Source organism: Castanea sativa, chromosome 1 (genome assembly GCF_040712315.1).
Source record: "Castanea sativa cultivar Marrone di Chiusa Pesio chromosome 1, ASM4071231v1".
Taxonomy (NCBI): domain Eukaryota; kingdom Viridiplantae; phylum Streptophyta; class Magnoliopsida; order Fagales; family Fagaceae; genus Castanea; species Castanea sativa.
The window spans coordinates 79,314,185-79,341,904 of record NC_134013.1 but is presented as its reverse complement, the minus strand read 5'-3'; the positions used below and the strand labels follow the sequence as shown (position 1 = coordinate 79,341,904).

General features: G+C 33.7%; 1 protein-coding gene across 3 annotated transcripts; it reads left to right on the top strand.

Annotated features, from left to right (window-relative positions):
• The first annotated feature begins 840 nt into the window (after positions 1-840).
• On the top strand, positions 841-19,876 carry LOC142614163 (uncharacterized). Of its 3 annotated transcripts, none has more exons than XM_075786710.1 (16): positions 841-976; positions 2,152-2,452; positions 2,549-2,677; positions 2,824-3,031; positions 4,269-4,415; positions 5,098-5,172; positions 5,891-5,962; positions 7,373-7,444; positions 8,643-8,714; positions 8,853-8,924; positions 9,562-9,633; positions 11,189-11,260; positions 16,447-16,590; positions 17,517-17,588; positions 18,677-18,823; positions 19,389-19,876. In XM_075786710.1, exons 2-16 carry the CDS (start codon positions 2,255-2,257, stop codon positions 19,571-19,573), a joined length of 1,737 nt encoding a protein of 578 aa, XP_075642825.1. In that variant the 5' UTR covers positions 841-976; positions 2,152-2,254; the 3' UTR covers positions 19,574-19,876. The 3 variants fall into 3 exon arrangements, with proteins under 3 accessions (XP_075642825.1, XP_075642840.1, XP_075642832.1); XM_075786725.1 differs by lacking the exon at positions 841-976 and adding an exon at positions 1,020-1,346; XM_075786717.1 differs by lacking the exon at positions 841-976 and adding an exon at positions 1,059-1,179.
• The last annotated feature ends 7,844 nt before the right edge of the window (positions 19,877-27,720 follow it).

The following is a 27,720-nucleotide window of genomic DNA, read 5'->3' as shown; positions in this document are numbered from 1 at the left end:
CATGTTCGTCCATAAAGACAGCTTCGTCTATGCTTAACTTCGTCAGTCCCATCAAATATAAATTATTATTTCATTTCAGCTTATTGTAATACTTATTCTCATTACATTGTAATCATTGTTACAGTGTATCAAAGATGCCCAATATCTATGTTTTTTTTTTAATTTTATTTTTTATGTTGAGTTTTGGGTCTTTGTGTCAAGCATTAACAAAACAAGGTTAAAAATTAAAAGGGTAAAATACAATTAACACTTATAAAGTTTGAGTCAATGCTAAGTAAGTTCAAAATTTTTCAAAATTGACTAACTTGATTCTTAATCACCGTAAGAAAGATGAGAAAAATTAGTAATGATTTAGGGTCCAATTTGGATTTGAAAACCAAATTTGTTAGTTTTTGAAGAATATTGAACTTGGTTGGCAATAGCCCAACTTTAATCTTGTTAATGTTCACTGTATTTTACCCCAACCAAAATCCCAAATAAAACATGTACTAGATGGTAGAGGGACATTATGGAAAACAATATCAATATATGTTCAAAATGTCTTTCTTTTAATAAAGTATAGCATGCATTCGATACATGTATCGTTACTCTCGGATGGAAGCGTACTCCACTAAAATATTATCCTTTTTTTCCTATCTAAACAGTGTGTTAAACTTATCCAAAAAAAAGAAAAAAGAAAAAAACAAAACATTGTGCTATAAAAGAAAGTGTCAACTGTCAAAGCAGAGACTGAGAGCACCTAAGATGGGGCCCATATTTTAGTCCCTTCGGCCCACTGTCTTCTCCCATTCTCATCAAGTCATGCCTAACCGCGCCAAATTGCCACGTGGCAAAGATCAGGTGGCACAGACTCAGCTCCTCTCTCTCTCTCTCTCCTCTTCATTCTTTGCCTAACTCCCCTGCATTTTCTCACTTTCACTTTCTCTCTCTTTCTCATAACCGAGTTGATTGGCCAAGAACTCAGCTCTGAGTTAAGGTAAACCTTTTCATTCTTTTTCGGTCTGCGTGTAGAATTTGAGTTTTTTTTTTTTCGCTCATCATGACTGATCATTTTCATAGTCTCACTCACACGTGATTCTTCACTCTCTGTTTGGTTCCCGAGAAAACTGTCGAAGAAAAACAAAAAAGAAAGGAAGATTTCGCTTGTCGACTTAATGGGGTCCTTTATTTTTGTGAAAGGTTGTCAAAACACAAAGAAAACATGTACTAAAATTGTTTTATATGTAGTGAGTGAGAGTGACTATTGCAAGTGAGAAACAGAGTGATCAGAAAGTTTATATTCCAAAACTGAGTTTTTGATAGTTGCTGGTCAGAGATTCTATGACAAAACTTTGAATATGAGCTATGTATGTGATGGGTGTTTTTTTTTTTTTTTGGTTTGTCTTAAAGGCTATGTAGTATACTTTTTATCCTAAGCCTTTCGTATATTCTATTTTTTTTTTTCTTTACAGAAAATTAACTGGGTTTATTTTTGTTTATGCCCAAATACACTGACAAAGTGATAATTTTTATTCTTTATGAGATAAAATCCTCTGATAATTATCGTTTCTGCTTTTGTAACAGTTATGCCATGGTTTGATTTGTTTTTTATTAGTGATTATGACCCATATGATTGTTTGTTGTTTTATTTATTTATTTTAATTGATCCCCGAATATGAGTTTGAAACTTGAAATAAATGTACTTATTTTGATTGCGTTATTAATATGAGTTATCAATAATATAAAAAGGTAAGAAAACTTATGTAAGAAAAAAATTGAGTAAGAGATAATTAAAAAAAGATAAATGGTAGACCAAAAAAGTTTAATTTTATTTGAACTATAACCCAATTGAAAATTTTATTTAAAAACTTTGGTGATCAATTTATTTGGTTGTTTTGAAATTCTGCTATTTAAAAGAAGTGGCTAGTAAATATTTTGATTCTTGAAGAAGATTGCCATGGCAAACGAATTGCAAGTGGTTTTAAAGGTTTTGCCATTTTTTAGAGATGATGTGCATGGATAAATATTTGCTAGCATTACATGCTCTCAATTCCATTTAAATCTTTCAATGCATGAGCAACAATGTGGTAAAGTTTTGCATTTTACTTAGGCATTCGTGCTGGGTTTACAACATGTGCTATATAGCTTATCATGAAAATTTTCGTCCTACAGGTTGAAGTGGAGTTCATGCCCATAAAATTTTGTTCTGAAATGGGGCATTCCATCATGTTTTGGGGCATTATATGAGATTGGTTTGTTGCTAGATCATTATATCATGGGGGGAATTTGTTCAAGGAAGAGAGAGCAACTGGTCATGGAAGATGGTGGGTGTAGAGGGGTCTCTGAACGATTTTGTAAAATTGCCAGCTCAAAATGGCTGGGAAATTCATTTTCTCGGCCCATTATAGATTGTCAGCCAGGACGGGGCAAATGCCCTTCCCTCATGGACTTATGCATATACAAAATACGTGAGGTACATATACTTGCTTTGTTTGGCATGTGGCATTGAGTGTGTGAGTTTGTGTGCATGGATCACTGTTACCTGATCGTTTTATGCTAATTTAAACAGGACATTGACAAACATAGTTCATTTTCAATTCTTCCGAGGGATATAAGTCAGCAGATCTTCAACGAATTAATACATTCCAGATGTCTTACTGATGTTTCTCTCAAAGCTTTTCGAGATTGTGCTCTCCAGGTAATGCCCAAGTTGATGGCTTAAATTAATTATAATATAATTTTGTTAGTGGCTAAGCAAACTTAAAGTATGAATGGAGCTTATTTATTTAAGTTTTTTCACTTGTACAGCTTGTTGTTTATTAGATCATTATCTTGTATTGGCAGGATGTATTCTTGGGTGAATATCCTGGAGTGAAGGATAGTTGGATGGATTTCATCTCTTCACAAGGGTCATCTTTACTTTCTGTTGATATTTCTAGTTCTGATGTGACAGATTCTGGATTGGCTCTACTGAAAGAATGCCCAAACCTACAAACCTTTACTTTTAATTACACTGACCAATTATCAGAACATGGGCTTAAACACATTAGTGGTAATATTCTCTGTTTCTTTTGTGCAACTACTTAGATGCTGTTTATTGCAGAGGTTGATGAACGTTCATGTGTTTTTGTACGTGCCTTATGGATATGGTACCCTCTGACGTGGTTTCTTGTTTTTAACATTACTTGATCAAAAGCAAAATCAGTTTTATACTTAATGTGCAGTTTTGTACCTGGAGAAAATGGTTCTTTTATGTTCAAAATAGTACCTAGTGCACCCAAACGTAGAACAAACCTTTAGAAATATCCCACCAACTGAGATTTTTTTTATTTAAATTTTTTGGTGGGCCCAGCCTTTTAAGATTCAGAATTGATGGTTTAATTTCTGGATTAGAACATGAGTATAAAGTAAAATTCAAGAAATTTACCTCTCTTTTTTTCACCTTGAGAACTGATTACTTTGTTTCAGTTATTGCCATGTTACTGTACTCAAATATTTCGAGAAATGTAATTTGAGAAATCACTTTCTGACAACTGTAAATAAGTTTGTATCTTCTCAGTAATATGAGTTTTATGTAATCAAAGAAAAACTTTCTATTTCGGTTATTGACATGTTACTGTATTGCCAATGGAAAAATACAATTATGAACTGCAATTGATACTTGCCGTATTGGTGTATAGGTGGCCATCTCCATGGCAATATATTTTGCTAATAGTAAATTGTGCTGTTGGTAGCATTCAAGTAGCTGATGAAAGCTGGCTTCAGTTGGTTCTATTTTAAGAAGTTTTAATGTCTTTGAGGCACTGGCTTACAATTCAATACATGTTATGTTTTGGTCACCCTTGTAATGGTGTTATCTGGATGGCTGTCGCACATTGTTTGATGTGGTGTATTTGGCGGGAGAGAAACAGCCAATGTTTTGAAGATTCTGAAAGGACAATAGCTGACTTAAAACTTTTCTTCTTTATAACACTATCGGATTGGATGTCTATCATAGGAAGTCATTCTATTTTTTCGGTTTGTGATTTGATGGATGCTTGTAATTTGTGTATTCGATTGTTTTGGTCACCTGTTGTATACTTAGTTGACTCCTTGTTATAAATTTGCATAAAAGTTTATTTACTTATTAAAAAAAAAAAAAAACCAGAATCACACAACCTTGTCTTTGTCACTTGTCGCTTCAGTTTCAACTATCATCATTTGAATGATCTTTTGGACCAGTTTAACATTTCTAAAGATTGGGTTCTTTGTTGGTTAACGAGGATAATAATTGTAACCTTGTTCTGTAGGTCTTTCAAACTTGACATCATTGAGTTTTAAAAAGTGTGATGCAATTACTGCTGAAGGAATGCGTGCCTTCTCCAACTTAATTAACTTGGAAAAGTTGGACTTGGAAAGGTGTTCAGGGATTCATGGTGGATTTTTTCATCTCAAAGGTATTTTTTTCCTGCTTGATGAAAATAAACTTCTCGTCTTGTTCTCATAAGTAGACACCATCTTTTCTTCTTCTTCTTCTCTTTTGTCCATGCTGAATGAAATTATTCTTTTTTTGATGGCTATCTTATTATCAACAATAGAAACAAAAATTTTACATATCCACAAAAAAGGGGATAGTAACAAGATTTTTATTATTATACAAGGGATTAAACTGATTTACATCTCAATACTGTTGTCATGTCCTTCTGTTGCTTAACTCCTCCACTTTTAGTAGGTTTACATGTAAGATTAGATACCTTTACATTGTATTTCTTTTAAATAACTTGGGAAATTTGGAGCCCTTTTTATGAATTTTATATATGGGAGCGGGAAAGCTGATTCAGTTATGCTGCATCTTTCTTGCAGTGTGATAAGAATCAATTTTAGCACTAAGTGGCAGAAAGCTATATAAACATGATTTCTCACTCACGGGGCTGCTATGTGAACTAGTAGATTTTGCAATTTTAGACTAATATTTCACCTAACAGGGATGATAACTTCAGATAGAATAGAATGGAGGAAAAGAATACATGTGGTTGACCCTAACTAATTTGTTGGAGATCCTTAGCCAACCCCATATATATATAGATGGTTATTTTGTGTTTTACTTGTTTATTTTTTATTTTAAATCTTCTCTTGCAGGTTTATTGAAGCTTAAGTCTCTGAATATTGGATGTTGTAAATGCGTTACAGATTTGGACCTGAAGGCTATATCTGGTAATTGCAGCCACAAATTACTGTGTTTTTTATGTACAATTATACCACTACTTTAAAATGACAGAAACAGTAGTTCTCCACCAAATTTCCAATGTGTGTTTATTGGATGTCTAAAACATGAGTTTCTTTGATGTTTATAGTGCTAAAATTATATGTCCAAGGAGATTTTGAGAAAAGTGGTTGTCTTTTGTTGATTCAAACTTTTGTAGACAATAATTGAAGAAAAAAAAAGGTAAATTGAATTTCCAACTTTTTATTAATGGAGTGCTAATCTTTGAGTCTTAATTTCTGTTTGAGATAATTTTACTTATCCTTATTAACTAATCCGTAGGGTCTGTTACTTCAAAATATGATCTAAATTAATTTAATTGTATCGTAGATTCATTGTTGACTGGTTCACATTCATATTTTAGTACTTTCCATGTTACGAGGGCTTTTGGTTTTATTATGATATATTTGGATTATATTGTTGTTATATTTTCCCTCCCTCCTGTTGATGTGAGGAGTATTAACCATGTACTTTCTCTCGAGTGCACACATGCTTGGTGCATGAATTTTTTCACTGGAGTATCACTGATTCCTTAATTTTAGTTTTCACATAATTAGAATGCATCAACTTAACAGGACATGCTAGATTCAAGCAATCAAAATATTCACTTCTTTACAAAATAGTTGGGTTTGAGTCAACTTATCTAGACTCTTGTTCTCCTCGTGTCAGGGATCACTAGCCTTAAGGAGTTACAGGCTTTCAGCAGTAATATTACTGATGTTGGAGTTTCTTATTTAAAAGGTACTTTCCAGTTTGTTGTTTCTGTACTTTGTAAAAAAAAAAATACAATTACTGCATTATCCCTTCCCATATAATATTTTCTTTATCATTTATCATATGAACTTGTATGAGAAAAGGGTATCCTATCTACACTGGAGCTACTGCAGTGTTTGTGTGTGTGTGTGTGTGTGTGTGTGTGAGGAAAACCAACTCTGAAGAACCTGTAATATTGTAGTGCAACCTTCAATAACCGCCTCTCCTGTTTTATTTAATTTTGAACTAAAGAGAGAATGGGTAAACCTTAGAGATAAGGGAAGCATGCAATGAGAGAGTATGAAAACCAGCAAATGGAAAACACTATGGACAACTAGCTTAACAAATGCAATAGATTATTTTAAAATCACCATGACATAGACAACCCAGCAACAAAGGATTTCAAGATATTTTGCAAACTAGCTTAACAAATGCAATAGGATATTTTAAAATTACCATGACATAGACAACCCAGCAACAAAGGATTTCAAGATATTTTCAAAGCCGAGGAGAGTTCATTGGCTTGGAAGATGTTATAATTCCTAGCTTTCCAGAATGGATTTAGATCCTCTAGATTTCCTAAGGTACTCTACCAAATAAATTTCCTTAAATCTGAACTATTCTTTAATGATTTAATGGTCTAAATTTTTCCATGTCAGCATTCAACTAACAATAATCTTAATTGTTTTGTTTATAATATTATTTTATTATTTTAAGAGTATTGTTAGTGGAATGCTAACATGACAAAATGTAGACCCTTAAATCATAAAAGAGTGATTAGGATTTAAGGAAATCTATTGGTAGAGTACCTTAGGAAATCTAGAAGATTTGAATCCTTTCCAGAATACACCAAAAGGACTACGAGTGATTCAACCTGCACACTAAGACAACATTAAGCGTAAGATATTAATCTACTAATTAATCCTTAAACTCATGAGGAAAACTCAAACAACAATATTTTATTTCTGAAGAATAAACTAATCTTCTTTTCTTGTCTTAAAAGTGGGACTATCTGATAATGTCATATCTATGAGGGGTTTTATGTACTTCCATTGTACTTTAGAATACTTTTTATTCCTATGCTCTTCATCTATGGTCCTTTCCATTTATGACATATAATTTCTTTGCAACTATATCTTGAGTAATTTATTAGAATACTTTACTGCTTAGTTTTGAGCTAAATTGGTCTTGCATATCTTGGTCACAAGTAATTAAAATACTCTCTTAGGCCCCTTCATTCTGGAATGTTTGACAGTTTTTTGTTTGTTTTGTTTTTATCATTTTAGTTGATTAGAAGTTTTGTTTATGGCATCTATTTGTTGGATTATTTCTGTCTTGTTTGGTTCTCTTTCAGACACTTGATGCAGCAATTGCTGAATCTTCATTTGTGTATGGCAGGTTTGCACAACCTTACAATGTTGAACTTGGAGGGATGCAATATTACTAATGCATGTTTGGAATCTATTTCAGGTTTGTTTTCTCTTTGGTCTTGTGCTTGGTAATGATCCTTACAATAGCATTCATTATTATTATTATTATGAAAAAGCCTCTGGCTATTACTTGGAAAGTAATATGATGTTTTTTGGAACTCAGTTTGTGTTATTTATTGTATATCTGGAGATCGATATTAATCAGAGTCTGTATCAAAATCATGCAGAGAAATGAAATTCCTGAAACTCCAAGCTTTAGGATATTTTCCCATTGAAGCAGCAAATATAGCATGCGTGCCTGTCATTTAGTGGCTGTCAGAGACTGCCTTTTAAAAACTTGTTGCATGGGTTATTAATGCAAAATTGCAAATATTTGCAGCTACTAGTACCAAAATTATGTCTGCTAAAGTATTGGGTATATGTTGATGCAATGGCCCAAGAGGCCTTGTTATGTTGTAAGCCCATATTGAGCTAAACCTAGCTTCTAGTTTCTATTATTACACTGTTAGGGTTCACTCTAATAGTAGACTTGAGTATATAGTAAAGATGTAGCCGCTAGGGCTTTATTGTGAGGATGTAGACTGTTGGTTGAACCATGTAATCCCTTGTGTTTCTTCTCTCTGTCTTGCTTCTGCTTCTCTATATTATTATATTCTCATCTTTAACAATGTCTATAATATTTTTAGACAATAAATGATAAAAATGTTATCCATGCTTGTGGGTTTATTGTGGGTAATATTTATGATATGTAAGACACTCCTATTTGTAATTGTCGTCAGAATGACTCTATGTTGGAGACTTATATGAGATTCAATCTCTTTCACATAAGAAATGTGTAGCATTATAGGTGTGCTTATGCATATTTGTCAACAAAACTACACAAAGTCGTTATTTTTATAATTGCTTTACTATTCATAGAACTTTTCATGCAAACAGGTATTCATATGTATGCATCTATGCTTGTATACATGAATTCATGCATCTATATATGTATTTGTATATCTGTATGTACATGATATGTATATCAAATATACAGCCATTTCCCTAACCCTAGATTTTTAATAGCTTCTATATTCGGCACAATTCATGACACTTAGGTCCATGTCCACAAATTATATGATATGTTGGGAAATCACTTTTCTTTTTTTAACAGGCCATACTTTTTGAGTTCTTTGAACGTGTGTATTTATTATTATTATTAATTTTATTTTGTTTTGTTTTGTTTTTTTGGGGTGCAGCTCTGGTTGCCCTGGCTGTCTTAAACCTTAACAGATGTAGTCTAAATGATGATGGATGGGGGAAATTTTCTGGTGAGTGACCTTAGGTTATTGATGCCATATTGGATGTGGCCTTGTGGATGATGTAATGCATCATAATAAGAAAATTCTTTTTCTTATCTTTACAACTGTTGCATGGCTGTTAATCTTGAGTCTACTGCATTGCTGCAGGGAATAAAAACTTGAAGGTATTGAGCTTGGGATTCAGCAATATTACTGATGCCTGTTTGGTGCATCTTAAAGGTTCTCTCTGTTTCTCTCCACCCACTCCTTTCTTTTTCCTTTCAGAATGCTTGACCTTTTCCTTTCTATTTTCCAATGTAAGATATCCAAAGAGCAGGTGAGCTCAGTCTGAGCAATTTTTTGTGTTAACTTGTTACTTAGTTTTGACCCTTTTCATTCTTTTCCTCGCTCAGTAATGAAAGGACATGGGAGCTCTTTGCAACCTTGACTAATATGACCCAGAACACTACATTTTCATATATAATGAAGTATTGTGGATGAAGAACTCTTGATCTGTTGGTGATGGTTGTTTGAAAAAGAAATACTTAAAACCTTTTTGGAGTAATGGACTAGCTTCTAGTAGTTTAATTTTCTTTTACAATGGGACGTCCAAACGATAAAGGCAGTTTTGAAATGAATTGTTCGAAGCTTGGATAAAACAATAATAGCTGCTTTCTTGGTCAAACACCACATATGATGAGATAACTGTTACTTAATTTTTCTAATTTGCAAGTATTCAGTTTTGTCATTTTAGATATTTCTTCCCTATAAATTTTCTTGTCTGACTGGCCTATTTTTATGCTCCCTTTGATATTTCTTCCTGGATTTTGAGGGAGTGGCTTTAAACTAGTTCTTTTTGTGTGTTATTGCTTTGCAGGTTTAACGAATTTGGAAAGTTTGAACTTGGATTCCTGCGGGATAGGTGATGAAGGGCTTGCTAATCTGACAGGTTTATTATTATGTTTCACTAATTCATTTTATATGACAGTTATGATTGTTATGTGAGATGGTGTGCAATTTGATATCTTCTCTCTTTTGTTTCATTTTATTTTCTGCAAAAAGTAGGTTAGTGAGAAATAGCATTCATGAATTGTGTGGTTAAATGCATTTGGCCTATCTGATCACATGTTTCATGAGGATCAGCCTCAATTTTGGTTGATTGTCAACTTATCATAAGGAGCTTATGAATGTGTCACACAGATAGTCTTTTTTTCTTCTATCTTTATACTATCTTATAATGGTTTCTCCTCTATCTTAATATTGATATCCTTGTTTGGATTAACAAGTGAGCTGTTTAAAATATTAAGTTTTGAATTTGGGATTTTAAACATTCAAATACCAAATTTAAATTCCATTATGTAGGGTGTCATTGTACAAATTTTACCAACATCACCATTCCCAACGGTTATTCTTTCACATTGTGATCACCAATGTTGTTGCCACCATCACTACCACCACCATTTGTTGCTGTTGCTAGCACCACCACAAGTGCAAATGCCACAGCCACAGCCACAGCCATGACTGCCACCAACTGCTGCTATTGCCACCCGTTGCTGCCACCACCATGAATTACTAGACATAATGCCAAGTTATTGCTATCATCTTTGTAACTACTATAGTACTCTTTCCTAACTTAAATATTCTCATTCAAACAATTGGAGTATAAATTGATGCACTTGAAATTCTCATTAATTTAAATTTTGTCATTTTGAACGAATTTCAAATTTTCATCCAAACACCGGGGGGGGGTTAGCCATGATTGATTTGTGATGGAAATATACAGGAGAACTTGTTGATGACCGTCCAGTTTTTCCTCATTTCTAAAAACTTTCATTTTGTCAAAAAAAGGAGAAGTCACTGGGGTAGCTATGGTTTTATTCTGAGTTAAATTGCAGAATATTTACTTAATGGACTTTTACACTCTAATTAAAATCTAGAAGACAATTGCCTCACAGGACCCAGAAGGGGAACAAAGGGCATATTGTTGATAGTTCTTCTAAGATATGTAAACCTCCATTTATATTCTGATGTTTAGTGAGAACTGGGAGTCCTAGGACAACTGTGGAAGAAAAATTGGTTATATAACATTCCAGGTCTTTATCTTTATTATGCATGCATTGGTCAACTCAATAGGAGGTTCATTCTATACCTGGAATTAATTTGAACTCGGCCTACTATCTTGGTAATCTGCGGACGTTAATTTTCCATCTCTTATGTTAGAAATCTATTATGGTTGACACATGATTCAGGTATTGTGAAAAAGACTTTTGATGTTGCACATTATGAATTATCTTTAGGTTTAAATTGTGTAATGTAGTATGTTGCTCCATGGTTTTTTAACTATTGATCCTTCTAGCAATCTAACATGATTCTCAATGCATCTGGATTTGAACATAAGACCTTAGTTAATGGATATATCAATGTAATTTCAATTCATAAGGATATGAAGTACCAATTTTCTATGAAATTTGAGTATGGATTTATATTGTGATTTATCTATTCAGGCCTTACACTCTTGAAGACTTTGGAATTGTCAGATACTGAAGTAGCAAGCAATGGGCTTCGTCATCTCTCAGGTCAGGATTCTACCCTACTTCAATCTTGCTTTTCCATCATATGACTGGTTTCAAACTGATTTACTAGCTTATGAATAACTGATTTACTAGCTTATGAATATGCTGCATCTTCAGTTCAAGCTATGTATCCATCAATTCCATCTATGAATTGAGTTCCTTATAACTGTTTCATTACATAAGGTTCCCACGAACTATCAAAGTACATAAATTTCAACAATAAAAATATGCAGTTCTTTTAACCATGTATATTTTTTTATTTCATGCCTGTTTTCATATCTCCTCTCATATGTTAGATGATATCATTCTATAAATATGATATGCATGTTGACTGTTTGAAAGAAAGGGATTTACTTTTGGTGTGTCCTAACGTAATTGTTCAAGTCCTTCACTTAAAATCATATTTTCTGAAAATGCATAGCATTATTATATATGGAAAGTACAATTTGCATGTGTTGTTGATTTCTTTTGACAAGGGATAAATGAAATCAAAATAGTAAGTTGAAACTGTTGTGGTTATTTTTGTTATTACCTAAATATTTTGTTATTGCAACATGGATTTCAATTTTGATGACAAATAAAAAAAGAGAGAAGAAATGTAAACAATTTGTGTTACTCCAATGACTGATAGCAGTTGTCTTACCCTTGGTAATTTAGAATTCTCATCTTTTCTTGGTGAAACTTTTTTTTTGATAAATAACGTAAGAATATTATTAATAACAATGAAAAAAGAAGTCGCCAAGCCGAGTACATTGGGGATGTACTATGGGTACAAAAATCAAGAAACAAAAGAACAACGGTCAAGAAAAATAGAAAAGGAAGAACAAGAAAAATGAGAAAAAACCACACTCCATTCAAAGAGAGTGTGTAAGAAGAAAGACTTAATCTCCATCAAAGAGCGTTCGCAGCCCTCAAAACTTCTAGCATTCCTTTCTCGCCAAATGCACCAAATCAAGCAGTGAGGAACTAATTTCCAAACATCAATGTGACGATGTCGCGCAAACTTTCCTTGCCAAGCCTCAAACACCTCAAGAACAGTACGAGGCATAACCCACTGAATGCCAAACAAACAAAAAACTAAAGACCACAATTCCCAAGCTATGGTACAATGAAGTAGAAGATGATCCACCGACTCCCCACACCTCTTACACATAAAGCACCAATCAATCACAATCACTCGTCTTTTACGAAGGTTGTCTGTTGTTAAAATCTTACTTAAGGAAGCAGACCAAGAAAAGAAGGCTACCCTTGGAGGAGCCTTCGATTGCCATATCATTTTTCAGGGAAAGGAAACAAGATTATGAGGGTAGAAAGAACTGTAATAACCTCTAACCTCAAAACCTGTATTCCTTTCAGGCTTCCAACATACCCTATCTGGTCCAAACCCTCTTGCTGACGAGGAGTAAAGTAGCCCCATAAACCGATCAAAGGCTTCTTCTTCCCAGTCTTGTGGAGGACGACGAAATTGCACATTCCAATGATACCTCCCAGCAAACCAACCCATAACTTCAGCCACTGAGGAGTCCTTGGACCTACTAAGACAATAAAGCTCCGAAAAGGCCTCTTGGAGAGTACAATCCCCACACCACACATGTTTCCAAAATTTCACTCTAGTACCATCCCCCACATCATAAACAAGTAATTTAGAGAAGTTCAACCAACCACTTCTAATATATCTCCACAAGCTGACCCCGTAAGGACTTGTCACCTTCTTCGTACACCAACCACCCCAAATATTCTCATATTTTGCCTCTATAACCCTTCTCCATAAAGCATCAATCTCGGTGCCATACCTCCACAACCATTTACCCAAAGAAGTGCACTAAAATTACCCAACCGTCTTATACCCAACCCCCATCCTTCAGTGGCCTACAAACCTTGGCCCAATTAACTAAATGAATTTTAGGTTCACCACCAATCCCATCCCACAAAAAATCTCTCTGTAATTTCTCCATACGCTTAGCCACCTTACCTGGTAAAGGAAGAAGGGAAAGAAAATATGTAGGTAAGGACGATAGTGAGCTTTTAATGAGGGTCACCTTACCCCCTTTAGATAAATACATTCTCTTCCAACCTACTAATCTCCTCTCCATTCTCTCAAGAATAGGGTTCCAAACAGATAAGTCCTTAAATTTAGCACCTAAAGGAAGGCCCAAATATTTCAAGGGCAGAGAAGACTGCCCACACCCCAACAGACCCACCAAAGCCTCCAAATTGGGTACGCCACCAACAGGTACCAACTCAGATTTCCCTAAATTAATATGAAGCCCGGACACCTCCTCAAATCTAGTAAGAACCGCTCTCAAATTAGCAATCTGAGACGGTTCAGCATCACAAAAAATCAAAGTGTCATCTGCAAATAGGAGATGAGACACCATCACTGATGGACCAACCACACCGCCCACAGAAAAACCTGAAAATTGCCCAGCAGAGGCAGCCACATCCAACATACGACTTAATGCCTCCATCACAATATCAAACAACAATGGAGATAAAGGATCCCTTGTCGAAGCCCCTAGAACTTCCAAAAAAAATCAGTTGGGCTGCCATTGATCAAAATAGAGAACTTTACAAGCTGAAATGCAATATCTTATCCGCTTCTCCATTTGTCCGAGAAACCACAACGTTAAAAGATATACAATAAAAAATCCCAACTCACATGATCATACGCCTTCTCCACATCCAACTTACAAAGCACACCCGGGACTCCTGACTTCAATCTACTATCAATACATTCAGCAGCGATCAAGACGGAATCCAAAATCTGTCTGCCCTTCACAAAAGCATTTTGTGAATCCGAAATAAGACCATGTGCCACCCTACGAAGCCGATTAGCCAACACCTTAGAAATAATTTTATACATCCCACCAACTAAGCTGATAGGCCGATAATCCTTTACCTCCACAGCATCCACTTTCTTAGGAATAAGGGCTAGGAATGAAGCATTAAGACTCTTCTCAAACACTGCCTGAGAATGGAAATTATGGAATACATACCCATAATATATCGGTTTCAAAACACCCCAACAAGACCGGAAGAAGGCCATGGAAAAGCCATCCGTGACAGGTGCCTTATCACCATTAAAATCATGGATCACCTCAAACACTTCTCCTTCCTCAAAAGGCCTATCTAGCCAACTTGCATCTTCCACCGAGATGCTAGAAAATTCCACATCATCTAATACAGGTCTGTGAGCTACCTCCTCAAGGTAAAGCTGTCTATAAAATTGAGAAATACGGTTTGCTATAGCAGCAGGGTCCGAAGACAACACCCCATCCACCATAAGCCTATCAATAGAATTAGCCCTCCTATGAGAATTAGCTATACGATGGAAAAACTTAGTATTCCTGTCTCCTTCCCTAACACAAAGAATTCTAGATTTCTGTCTCCAACTAATTTCTTCCAACAGAGTAACTTTCTCTAACTCATCACGAATTCTTCCCATTTCCACCCTTTCCTCCACTGATAATCTCGGACTCTCCTCCCTATTCTCTAGAACACTAAGGTCCTTCCACAATTTTTTTATTCGAACATCAACATGACCAAACACCTCCACATTCCATCTTTTCAAATCATTTTTAAGGAGCTTTAATTTATTAGCCAGAATAAAGCTCGGTGCACCATGAACCTGGTAGGAATCCCACCATGACCGAACCCTATCCATAAAACCTTCATCCTTTAGCCACATATTCTCAAATCTAAATGGCATACTCCCTCTCTGAAAAGAACCACCCTCCAGGACAATTGGAAAATGATCTGAGCACAATTTAGACAGCCGTCTTTGAGAAACTGTTGGGAACTTGTCCTCCCAATCTGCAGAAAACAAAAATCTGTCTAGCCTAGCCTTCGAAACAACTTCTCTAGAATTTGACCAAGTGAAAGTACCTCCTCGCAAAGGCAGATCAATAAGACACTATCTTTATGACACTATCTTATCTTCTCTATGTTACATGTTGAAAAACTTACTTTGTTAATCTCAATTGTACTCTGTTATTCAAAATTGTCACTAGAAGGAGATGCACCTTGTTTTTCTTTTCCTTCCAGCTGCTAACTATAACTTTTCAATTTAAGAAGGGTAAATTATAGGTTACTTTCCTGTGGTTAAACCTCTTTTTCAATTTACTTCCCTGGCATCAACTAAAACTCTCGAACTTTAGACTAAATTGAAATCATTAGGTTTCTGTACAACTCAACAGATTTTGCACACATTAAAGGCACTTGTGATACTACGTATTCACCATCAATCATCATATTCCAAGTTTCTAACTCATCAGAGCTTGCTCAGGCTCTGCATCAAACCCCACCCATGCATCCCCAATCCACCGTCAAATTGAGTACATGTGAATCAATGTTCCACACAAACAAATCTAACTCAATCTCGAATTGCTCCACCCAGGCAGGAGTCTTTCCTCCTTCTCTCAATGACCCGATTTCTGTGCTCACCTTCACCAAAGGTGGAAACATATAATGATTTGGCATAACCCATTTTCCAACCATATTAAAATCCTAAATCACTACATGGTTTGTTGAAATTTGCATAGCTTCTTATAATAGTATTTCACATAAAAAGCATCAGGTTCATTAAGGCAATCACATACGTAAACTGCATGTGACACCCTAAGCAAATAAAAGCAAAGCTTCTTTACAGCTTGGCTTGTGGCAAGAGGATGTTGGAAGAGGCCAGAGGCTATGTGCTAGGTCTGGACACAGTTGAACTGGCTAATGCTTGAAATATGGAGATTGAGTGCTCCACTATGAGCATTTTCGTCAAACCGCTTTAGGAGGGGGGAAAGATTTCCCAACTATTTTGACACTCAAAAATTTAACACATGCCTCTCACGTGTGCAAAATCTATTAAGCTGGTTAGAACCCTCACAATTTCAATTTGTTCCAAATCTCAGGGAGGTTTAGTTCACTTTCGAAAAGTCATGGAGGGGTTAACTACAGGGGGTAATTGGTTATATATAATTTACCCGTTTAAGAAAGATGAAATATCTTGCCGTTTATTGTTGTGAATTTTGTATTGTTTGAAATGAGGCAATGAGTTGTTATTCTAATGAATTTGAGATTTATTTTTTGAGTATGTTAATATTTTTAGTTGACAATAATTTTTATATTATGGTAATTGCCAAGTATTTTATGTAATTGTTAGCTGCTTGCTTTAATTTATATTCTTATCTTTCATCCAGGTTTAACTAATCTGGAGAATTTGAATCTGTCATTTACCTTGGTAAATGACAGTAGTTTGAAAAAGTTATCCGGATTGACGTCTCTTAAATCTCTTAATTTGGATGCTCGCCAAATTACTGATGCTGGACTTGCAGCTCTTACAAGTAAGTCTTGAGTTTTCAGGTGTACTGTTTCTCTAAGTACAGTATTTCAATAGCTAACTACATTGTGGATTCATTCTGGGAATCTAGTGCATTAAGTTCTGTTAATTGAAACATGTGTAGTTATGCTTTTGGCAAGGTGTATGTTACTATGTTCATATCTATGCAGATTTTAGAAAATTGGGTGAATATTTAAGCTGGCTGTGAAGTGCTAACTGGATTTTTTTCCTTATCTGGGATTGGGACTGTTTCAAAAAAAAAAAAAAAAGGATGGGTGGACCCATGGGTTTTTGAAATTTGTAGTTTGTATTTTGTAGAATATGCTTCCGCGACTCATGTCATTAAAATTATTATATTTTCATGTGGGATACTCATGGATTCTTTTAGACAGGTTAACTTAAGCCCCCGATCGTTAGTGTTTTTGACTTTTTGGGCCATGAAGTATGCAATATTCAGGTGGCCATGTGCTTGGTTTTATTGGTCGACTCTGATGGCCTTGTGGTTTATTTGTATCAGTTAAGCAATAAGCAGGGCCATGCTACTTTTTAAATTAAAAGGTCCGTATCTGGAAAAAAAAAAAAAAAAGAGAGATTTTTTTGAACTGGCGAAACAGCTATTTTTTCAGTGTAAAGTTGACAAACTTCTAACACTATTCTTTCTTTGTTTTTCCCCCATCCTTAATATATGTTTCTGTGTGCTTCTATTGTGTATAACCACGTTATATAACTGTGGGGTATACTGTGTACTGCATTATATAAAATTGACAAAGTGCAACTCGTAAAAACAACTTCGCTAATTTTAAAGAGAATAATAGTTATTCTATTCCCGATTTGTGAGTTATTATGGCTTCACCTAAATAGCATATTGCATTGTATTATGCTCTTACAGATATAGCAAAGTCAATGAATTTTGCTGTTTTTGCCTTGCAGGTCTTACTGGCTTGACTCATCTGGACCTTTTTGGTGCTCACATCTCTGACTCTGGAACAAAATGTTTGCAATGTATGTTGAAATTTCTAGAATTCTGACGTGTGTGTGTGTGTGCGCATTTTCATGCTTGGATACCTAAGCTGCCTTATACTGTTCGTGTGAGAAATACGTGCTTTCCTTTTTCTATGGACTTTTTGTAGGATTGTCTCTGCACGAGATTTTTAGTTTCTTTTATGTTTTGCACTGTTAAAGATTTTAATCCTAGTAATTTCTTTGTGAACCCTCGTCTTTGTGTATTTTGTATGCTAATTTTAGAACTACTTCAATGACATGATTCCAAACCACCAGTGCTTTTAATGAGAGGAAGATATTAATTAGTTTAGACTGTTTCAAGAATGCCTTAGTCTGTTAGCATTGGTAAATATGACAATTAACTCAAAATTCTTATAAGATGAAAATGTAAACTAAAATAGTTCTGGTTTTCTTACGGGTGAAATTTAGGTTCTAGGTTCAAATCTCCATGCTCACAAAATAAAATTCTCTTTCAAAAGCTTGGCAAAATGGATGAATCTGCTTCTGCCTGATCAAATCTACTAATTTAGCAGGATTCTGTATATGAATCCACTGATCAAAGGTAGTTTCCAATATTTAGGGTTGTGGATCCTAGTTCACCATCCTTTGCTTCTTTTACGAGCTTGTATTGCTTTTTATTCTCTCCGACAATTTCAAATGTTTTACCTTGGGCATTTCCAAATGTTGGTTCTAATCCTTCGGGAGCATGAGGAGCGCTTCTGGTTTATAATTTGCTTTAACTTATTTGGTGATGAATTTAGTTTATGTTTATTTAAGTGTGATTAGAAAACCCTGAGAAAATGAACTCAAATTCTTGGTCTCTAATATAATCCATGCAAATGAAGACAAACCCCAATGGTATGACTCATATACATATCAGTGCCTACCAAGGGTTCACAACTTCAGCTTAGATTTAAAGTGTTCTAATTTCATTTATTATGTACTATTAAAAAATGTAAGGGATGATCAAATGCAGGTGAAATTTAATTCTCTGTGTAAACCTCATATTTGTATATATTTGACTTGTTGATGCAAATGATCTTGTCACACTATATTGTCTTACTCCTATGTGTTTTTATACCAAGCAGACTTTAAGAATCTCCAATCCCTTGAAATATGTGGTGGAGGATTAACTGATGCTGGTGTGAAGAGTATCAAAGATCTTGCCTCCCTGAAACTGCTAAATCTGTCACAAAACTGCAACCTGACAGATAAAACATTGGAATTGGCTTCTGGTATCTTCTGTTTCTCTTCATTAATTTGTTTTTCTGCAGTAGCTCTCTTGAATATAATTATCTTGTTATACTTGTGGTATAAATGGAGCCAGGTGTGATTAAGGCTGCTGATTGTGTGGTCTAACCTATCTTTGTTGGCTGGTCCTGGCATTTGTATAACTGAGTTTGCGTGTGTAAAAAAACAGGCAAAAGTTAGATTTGGAATTTAGGTCTACTAGAAATGTTGTTGGGATTGTGAGTGACATAAATTGTAGAATGAACAAAAAGAAAGAGAATTAATGTGGTTCAGCCCAACCTATGTTCATAGCAAAAGGCCCTAAACTGTAACATCTTTACTATTCTGAAATATTTATCACATTGTACCCAAATGTAGGGCATATATATTAATACATTTGACTTAGTATGGTAACTCGAAAACCATGGTCATTGGACCAGTGAGAGGTGAGGTCATGGGTTCAAGACCTATTTGGTGCTTGTGTAACTTAACAATCAAAAACATAATTTCAGTTAGGATTAAATATAGATTTTTATTTTAACTGTCATGTCGATACTTTTTTAAATGTAGGGCTGACTGCATTGGTGTCTTTAAATGTTTCAAATTCTCGCATAACCCGTGAGGGTTTGCAGTATTTGAAGCCTTTGAAGAATTTACGCTCACTTTCCTTGGAGTCTTGTAAGGTCACTGCATCTGATATCAAGAATCTTCAGTCAGAAGCACTTCCTAATCTGATAAGCTTTCGGCCGGAATAGAATGGGATTCTGCCAGTACAACCTTCTCAAAGGAGCTGCAAATGACACTTCTTCATGTCATATGGCTCCGTCCCAGGATACATGTAGAAAAATTCTTTATTATGATTGTTTATCAGTTTGAAATGGCTCTTTGTACAGTAATAAATTTGTATGGAAACCATGAATGGGCCAAAAATGTGGAGATAAAAAGTGAAAATGTACAGATGGCCCATATAAAGTATATGTGGACGGGTATATTGTATATATGGATAGCTGCAATTGTAAATAAATATCTTGCTTACCGGTTGGACTGCTTTTATGCAATTTCTGGTTTGTTCTGTTCCATTTTCACCATATCATAGTCTAACTAAGCAACCTAGTATAAGGAAAGTGAACAAAGATTTGAAGAATAGTTAGAAATGAACATTCAAGAAATCATTAGACTATTTGGCTTTGGCCTTAATGCAAGGACAATTGTCTTTCATTGAAATTGATGGCATTGGTTCAGAATTATCTTCTATTAAAAAGCAAAAGTTAAAAAAAAAAAAAAACAAAACAAAACAAAAAACAAAATTGAGATAAAGGTTGCTTACTCTTCTCTCAGGTCCAATAAAAATAAGAGTTTTGTGCATTAGGTATGACATTTTAAAACCAAGTGAGTCTCAAACTAATTTTTTCAATAAAGAACTTAATTTCAGTCAATCTCAAACTAAAACCACCAACAAATAAACGCGGACGCATGGCACAGATTGTTAGGAGAACAATGGCCAGTGTTCATAAATAACTAATAAAAAGAAGGGAAAATAAGTCTCTTAATGCACATTTTCTTGTAAAAAACAATGAAAATGAATCCATATCCTATAAAGAGATCAATGATAAAATTACTGCGTAATATATTATTGTTTTTGTTTTTTGAGCTTATATTTTTGTTGTGAGCCATGACTGGTTTGCTTATATCACCCCCTCCCCCACCCTCTTTTTTTTATTTTATTTATTTAAATTTTAATAGTTAGCACACGTGATGAGGGAGGATTTGAACCCTCATTCTCCTTAGTAAGATTTGATAATTCGATAGTTATGTCATCATTGACAACTTTGTTTTTGTTATAGTTGGAAAATTGTTAAAGAGTATGTAATGCTGTTGATGATAATACTATAATAGCATAATTTCACACAAATAAAACTTCAATTAACATAAGAAAATGTAAGAAACCCAGTAATCTCATAGGAAAACAATCAAGGAAATACTGGAATGCCAAAGCATACATCTTTTACTAAAAGAAACAAAGATAAATAACAACGAAAAACTAAAACCTCCATGAAAACATCTTATTCTTTTTTTCTTCTTCTAAAAACATCTTATTCCGAGGGATAGAGACCAAGCCAGTCTCATACTAACAACACCATGCACATTACCCTCATTAAGAATAATAGGGAGTAACCTCAATACACTTATTATGGGATCCATCATTAAACTGCATACAACACCTTTCGTTAATGTTGTCGTACTCTCTTCCAGTCGAACAATCCTTGCCTCTAAATCGTACGAGATTGCAACAAACACCGGAAATATTGTTTTCTTTGCTTCCCCAACAACGATAATTATTTCCAGAACCTTGCCAACAGCCTTCGTCACCACCATAAACTAAAGGCAATTGCACTGGCTTCAGCTCAAAAGGCAAAGATGTTTGATTCCCTGAGGATGGAGTATTTGGTGGACTTGCACTTTGCACAGGTGATGAAGTACTTGGATTTGAAGGTGGGTCTTGTTTTAGAGCAAGGTTTTTTGAACTTGGTTGAGTACTTGTTGATGATGATGATGAACTAGGTGATGAATATGGGATTGACTTTTGTGTCAAGCGAGTACTACAGTGTTGTTTCAACAAAGGGTAGAAAAATGGTACAGTTTCAAAAGCATTTGAGACACATTCCTCATCAAGTTCTAGAATGGCTTTGCAACAACCAGGGCTCACAGAGATTTTGCGGCTACTTATGGATTGAAATATCTCAGGCACACATGAGCTATCCACAAAACCTGAAAAGCATTTCAAAATGGTGTTAGTGTCAGGAACTTGTGGAGCAGTGGTTCTTGTCAATTTGCTGGATAGTTGGGAAACCTCATCAGCATTTAAATTACGAGCTTGGCTTTGTGTGAAGCATGTGGTTAAGCAAATGAGAAGGAATGTAGCTACGAAAATACGAATATCTTTCTTCATCATGTACGTACTCTTCCTAGTGAACAATGAATATTGATAATGGAGTCAATTTGGTGGGTTTATAGCTTTATATAGAACACAGGAGATTGAATTTGTTGGCGTTGGCGCTCTTTCGTTGGTTTTTTTTTTCAAAATATTTGTGTTTATCACAGTGTGATAATTAAGGCTTTCAAATTAATTCTGTAAAGGATGAGTTTTAAGATCACTATGTATTGGGGTTTTTATCGGACTCCATTTTTGAACTAATAATTAGAACTTAGAATCCACTGATGTCCAATCAATCATGCAAATTATGGAAGCCACATTAATTTACTAGTTATCTTCTTTTGGTCCATGTTTATTGATTTATCTTTTATATATATATATATATATATATATATATATATATATATATATATATATATATAAGATATTGATTTATCTCTTAAATTTTGAAAAAAAGAAAAAGGCACTAGTAATTTCGATAAAATTCTATCTTTATAGTTTTTGAACAAATGCTTTAATTTATATTATCTATAAGAAGATTATCCTCTTTGGACAGGACTTTTATTTGGTTAAAAAATATCCCAAAACTTTATGTTTAATAAAGAAAAAACTTGAGGATAACCTAGTAAAAATATTTCTAAAATTCTATTTAAAATACTTATAAATTTGGGCACTCTCCTATTATTTCATGTTTTCAAAACAAACTTATTCAAAATTAAAAAAAAAGAAAAAGAAAAAGGAAAATTATGACATTAAACAAAAACAAAACCTCATCGTATGTGCAAAGCTTATGTAACGAGGCTAGCATCCTTCTAAAATAGTTTTTTTTATCAGTAAATAACTTAACATCATTAGTTTTGGAGTGTCAATCCGGGTTAACGTATTAGATTTGTGCCGTGTCGAGATAGGGGTATTCAACTAAATGGCTCAACTCGAATCCGACTCATTTAATAATTGTTTCATAATCCTTCAACTCTAATCCAACCTGTTAATAAGGCGGGTTGACCTGACCCAACCCACTTGGCACGTTTAATAAACAGGGCGTGTTAGGTTGACACAAATGTAACACAACCCATTTAAACCTGCACAATATTAAATATAACATCCATTTAGTTTTATTTTATTTTATTTTTACATCCCAAAAGCAGTGCATATGCTTCAAGTCTCCAATCCACATTCAAAATAATATAGTTCAACAAAAATATAACATCTATCTAAAAATAAGTTCTTTACACTTCAACCTAGATTCAAACTACCATAGTTCAACAAAAATATAATATCCTTAGGGTTTGTAAGTTTTAATTTCCAATTATATCCCTTATAAGTTTTTGTAATTACTTTTTTTTAAAAATTTAAAATATAGGTTGGATATAAAAGGTATTTGACAAATTTAAAATAAAATAAATATTTATTTGTTATACAAGTTAAATGAGTTGTGTTAAATGGGTCATTTCGGGTTGACACAAATAAATTAGTGTGTTAAGCGTGTCGATTGCGTGTTACGCGGGTTGACCTACTTATGACACATTTCTTAACAGGTCATTTTCGGGTTGACCCGTTTATGACCCAAACCCGCTAAAGCCCAACCCTAATCTGCAAAAACCTGTGTCGGGTTCGTATTGTGTTCGCAAGTTGGGTCAAACACTGACTCGTTTATGACCCAAACCTGCTAAGGCTCAATCCTAACCCTCAAAAACCCGTGTCGGGTTCATATTGTGTTCGTGGGTTGGGTCGAACATTGACACCCCTAAGTTTTCCTTAATAATTTCTATATTTTTCTTTTCTTTGATAGGTGTCCAACTGTCCATAATAATTTCTATCAATCGCAAAATAAGTTGCCTAAAAAAGAAACCATAATGATATTTTCTCCCATAAAAAAGGAAAAATACCTAATGGAAATCAAACACATTAGCATACTTTCCTAGCATTTTTATTAAGGAACTAGTTCATTCTCTCCCTTCAAAATTAAAAAACTAAAACAAGGGCATAATAGATATTTCAGAAATAAGTGTAAAATAATTGGGTTGTTTTATTTTTTTGGCTAAAAATGTAACTGCAAAGAAGTTGGTGAGCATATTATCATATAAACATCAATGTTATATCTTTTGGAAATTCCATACTTTCCTTTTGGATATAAAGAATCAAAATGTTTAAGACTATTATAATTGGTGTCTTGATTTGATGACAAAACACACAATCTTTGAAAGCAAACGACATAGATTGAAATTTTCTTTTAAAAAAATTATGATTAATGTCATTAAATCACAACCTCTTGATATTAAATATACCAAATGGAAAATTTTGGGTATAATTCCTTAATATAGTCTCATATTTAGCTTTTAAAAAAACTTAATATAATATCATCGTTTAGGAAGATAGTAACTGACTTTTATTTATTTTTTGGTTGGTTACGTATATTAAGGGGTGTTTAAATAGCTGTATATACCTCCAAAGTTTATGTGGTCAACCAAAAGTCAAATATAATTGAAGATTTTGACTTTTGATTAGTCTCATAATATTTTGTACATTAGCTTTTATGATCTTGTAAGTTTACACATCATTATTCTACTATATATATATATATATATATATATATATATTCTAATTAATTTTAAATTCTGCTCTATTTTTTTTACCCTCTATTAAATATAAAAATAAAACCTTACCAAATCATATTTTCTTTAAGGCTCCGTTTGGGAGTTCATAAAGGAATAAAATGGAATGGAATGGAATGATTATAAGAGAATGGAAAGGAATGGAATGAAATGAAATGTATTTAAGTAAGGGAAAGGAATGGAAAAGAATGAAATGAAATGGAATTAGGTAACCTTGATTAGATGTTTTAAAATAAAGGAATGGAAAAAAATGGAATGTAAGTAATCTTGTTTAGGAGTAACATGAAGGGAATGAAATGAAAACATTTTATGACAATATTACTATTAGACCCCTATTTAAAAATAAAGGGTTGAATATATAAGGGTATTTTGGGAGTTTTAATAAAAAATTCATTAAATCTAATTCAATTTCCTCCAATTCCTCCTAATTTCGGGGGGAATGAAAATTTGAGGTTTTAAGAAAATAGAGAGGAATGAGTGTTCCCTCCTACCCATTCTATTCCCTCCCACTTAAACTCCCAAACAAGGGAATGAACTTTCTATTCCCTCCATTAAAACTTCCAAATATGGGAAGGGAAGAATATTCTAAAATTATTCTTTTCATTCTTTTCTATTTCATTCCATTCCATTCCATTTCCTCCTCCAAAAAGAGACCTAAATGGTAGAATATAAACTACAAAGTTCCATATCAAACACAATCATAATAAATGCCTATTAATAATTACTATAAATTTTTTTTGAAAGAATTGCCATATTATTATATTTCACATTTAGAAAAATAAATAAAAGAGAAAAAAAATTCATATTTTATTAATGGGTTACCGACTACATAACATATATGCAACACCAAGTGACAAATTAATTGTGAGTTTCAATTAGCTTAAATGGGAAAGTCTTTGATGGTTGAATAAGAGATCTAGAGTTCAATCCTCGCTTACACCAAAAACTGATTGATGCCTTGGTTTGATGATAATGAGCTATCATTAAGAGCGGACGTCATAGGTTGAAACGCTCTAAAAAATGACAAATTAATTGAATCAAATATTAATCATAATACTAATTACATGTTTAAGTTATTTAGTGCACTCGGAGGACCACATCAACTATGTATAGAAATACTCTCACTCAATAATATAACCTCAAGTGTTGTCAAGAGTTTTGTAACTCAACTAGAATTTTATAGTGTTTTCGATGGAAGAGACATTCAAGATTCAAATCCTTCCTCCCCCAACTATTGAATTATAAAAAATATAAAATAAAATTGTGCAGTGTCCAAATTATAATAGCAATTTAAATGCTTATTTTTTTTTTTTTTGGAGATACAAAAATGCCAAATCTAAAAGATCCTATTTTGAAACCTCCCCCCTCCCCCAAATTTTTTTTTTATTATTTTTTTATTTTTTATAGAGAGTTTTAACTTATGACGTCTGTTTCTGATAATGGTTCATTTTATCAGACCAAGACACTAATCAGTTTTTGGTGTAGGTGGGAATTAAACCTCAGATCTCTTATACAATTATCAGAGACTTTACCAGTTGAGTTAACTGGAATTCACCCCCAAAATTTAATTTAGTGATTCCAAATAGAGTAACACAAACATATACTTTTATACCACAAATATAATGCCAAATCTAAAGGCAATAAAAGACACAAATTTGGTAACAAAGTGAAAAATCAACGAAGAACCTCTACAATGAAAAAACCACTATGGGAATCCGTTCCCATTAGAGAATACATTGTCAATGGAAATTAACGATAGTCTATACTTACATGCAATCTTATAAATGTAGCACTTACCTTCCTACAATAGTAATCCCAAAATCTATTGGTACATCATAGGCTCGAGATGACACCATAGGCCTTGTAGGTCATGATAGAAAGGAGGAGTCACCACTTGGTTTGGTGTGGGTTGAGGACCACCTTGGCCTCACGTGTGAAGGATTAATTGGCACAAACTGAGTCTGGAGTTAAGGTATGAGCTTAAGAAGATGTTATGCACCCTACTTAGGTTCACCCAACCACATGGCTAACCTTCACTTGTATTATCGATATACACTTAAAGAAATCTTTTATTAAAGAAGCCATAACCCAATCACTCACTTGTATTATTAGGATATATTTAAGGGGTGTTTGGTTCGCTGTGATGTGCCTTTTGATGTGATGCATATTACGATGATATGACATTAAGGTTTTTGATTTATTTTATTTTTTCTAACATTACCATAATTTAAAATTACAAAATAGATCATATTACCTTAATCTTATCACCTTCCTAAACAATGTAATGTTATATCTTTGAATTGCGATTACATTAATGTAAGATTACAATAATGTAATATTACGGTGTAATGTAACAATACGGTAAACCAAACACGCTCTTAAAGAAATCTTTTATTGAAGAATCCCCAACCAAATTTATGAACGTTTGCAATAATCTATAATCACTTGTATTGTTGAGATTCACTTAAGAAAATCTTTTATTAAAGACACCCTAACCTAATAACTTGTTGCAGGGACGCATCTTAAAGCAAATGTTATCTACAGTACACATATGAGACGTTAACGCCCAAACTCTATTGAATGATCATGCATATGCCTTCTTGAGGCGAAAAACATCTCTTTGTCCAGAAAACTCTAACTTAGAAACTACCAAAACTGTTTATGCCTAAATTTGAAGTAGGGGTGGAACTAAAGACAAGGGCAATTTTTTTATAAAAAAAAAATCCTTTATATTACTTATAATTATCAAACATTTTTAAAGATATAGCCTATAAAAATAGGGTTTGGCCCCCCTATTATAGCCATATTGTCACATACATCAACATTGAAACACACAACTTCATCAATCAAAATTCAAATGCATAAAGAATGAAATAAAATGAAACTAAAATCAAATATAAAAAAAAGGAAAGAAAGATGAGCAAAGATGGAAAGCATAGCCGGCTCTACCATATAAGCAAGAGAGGTAGTCGCCTAAGGCCTGAAGTAAAAAAAAGGTCCATAATTTTAACTAATAAGGCTATTTCTTTCATTGTAACAGTATTAATTAAGTTCAAATATTAGCCAGTATATAAAATAATATTTTTTTTATCAAAAGAGAAATTCTACTTTTACAATATTTTTCACAATACTTTTACAATAAATTCGAAGTGGCAGGTTGCTACTGGTGATTAAAAAAGTAATTTTAGTGGTGAGCTCAAATTAGAACTAGTAATAACTTAACACCTTAAATTTATTGTGAAAATATTGTGCATTTAGCACTTCTAAAAAAAGAGCAATACACATAAAATTTCACATAGTTGAATTAGCAAATTTTTACTAGTTCTCATCTAGGTCCACAATTAACGTCACT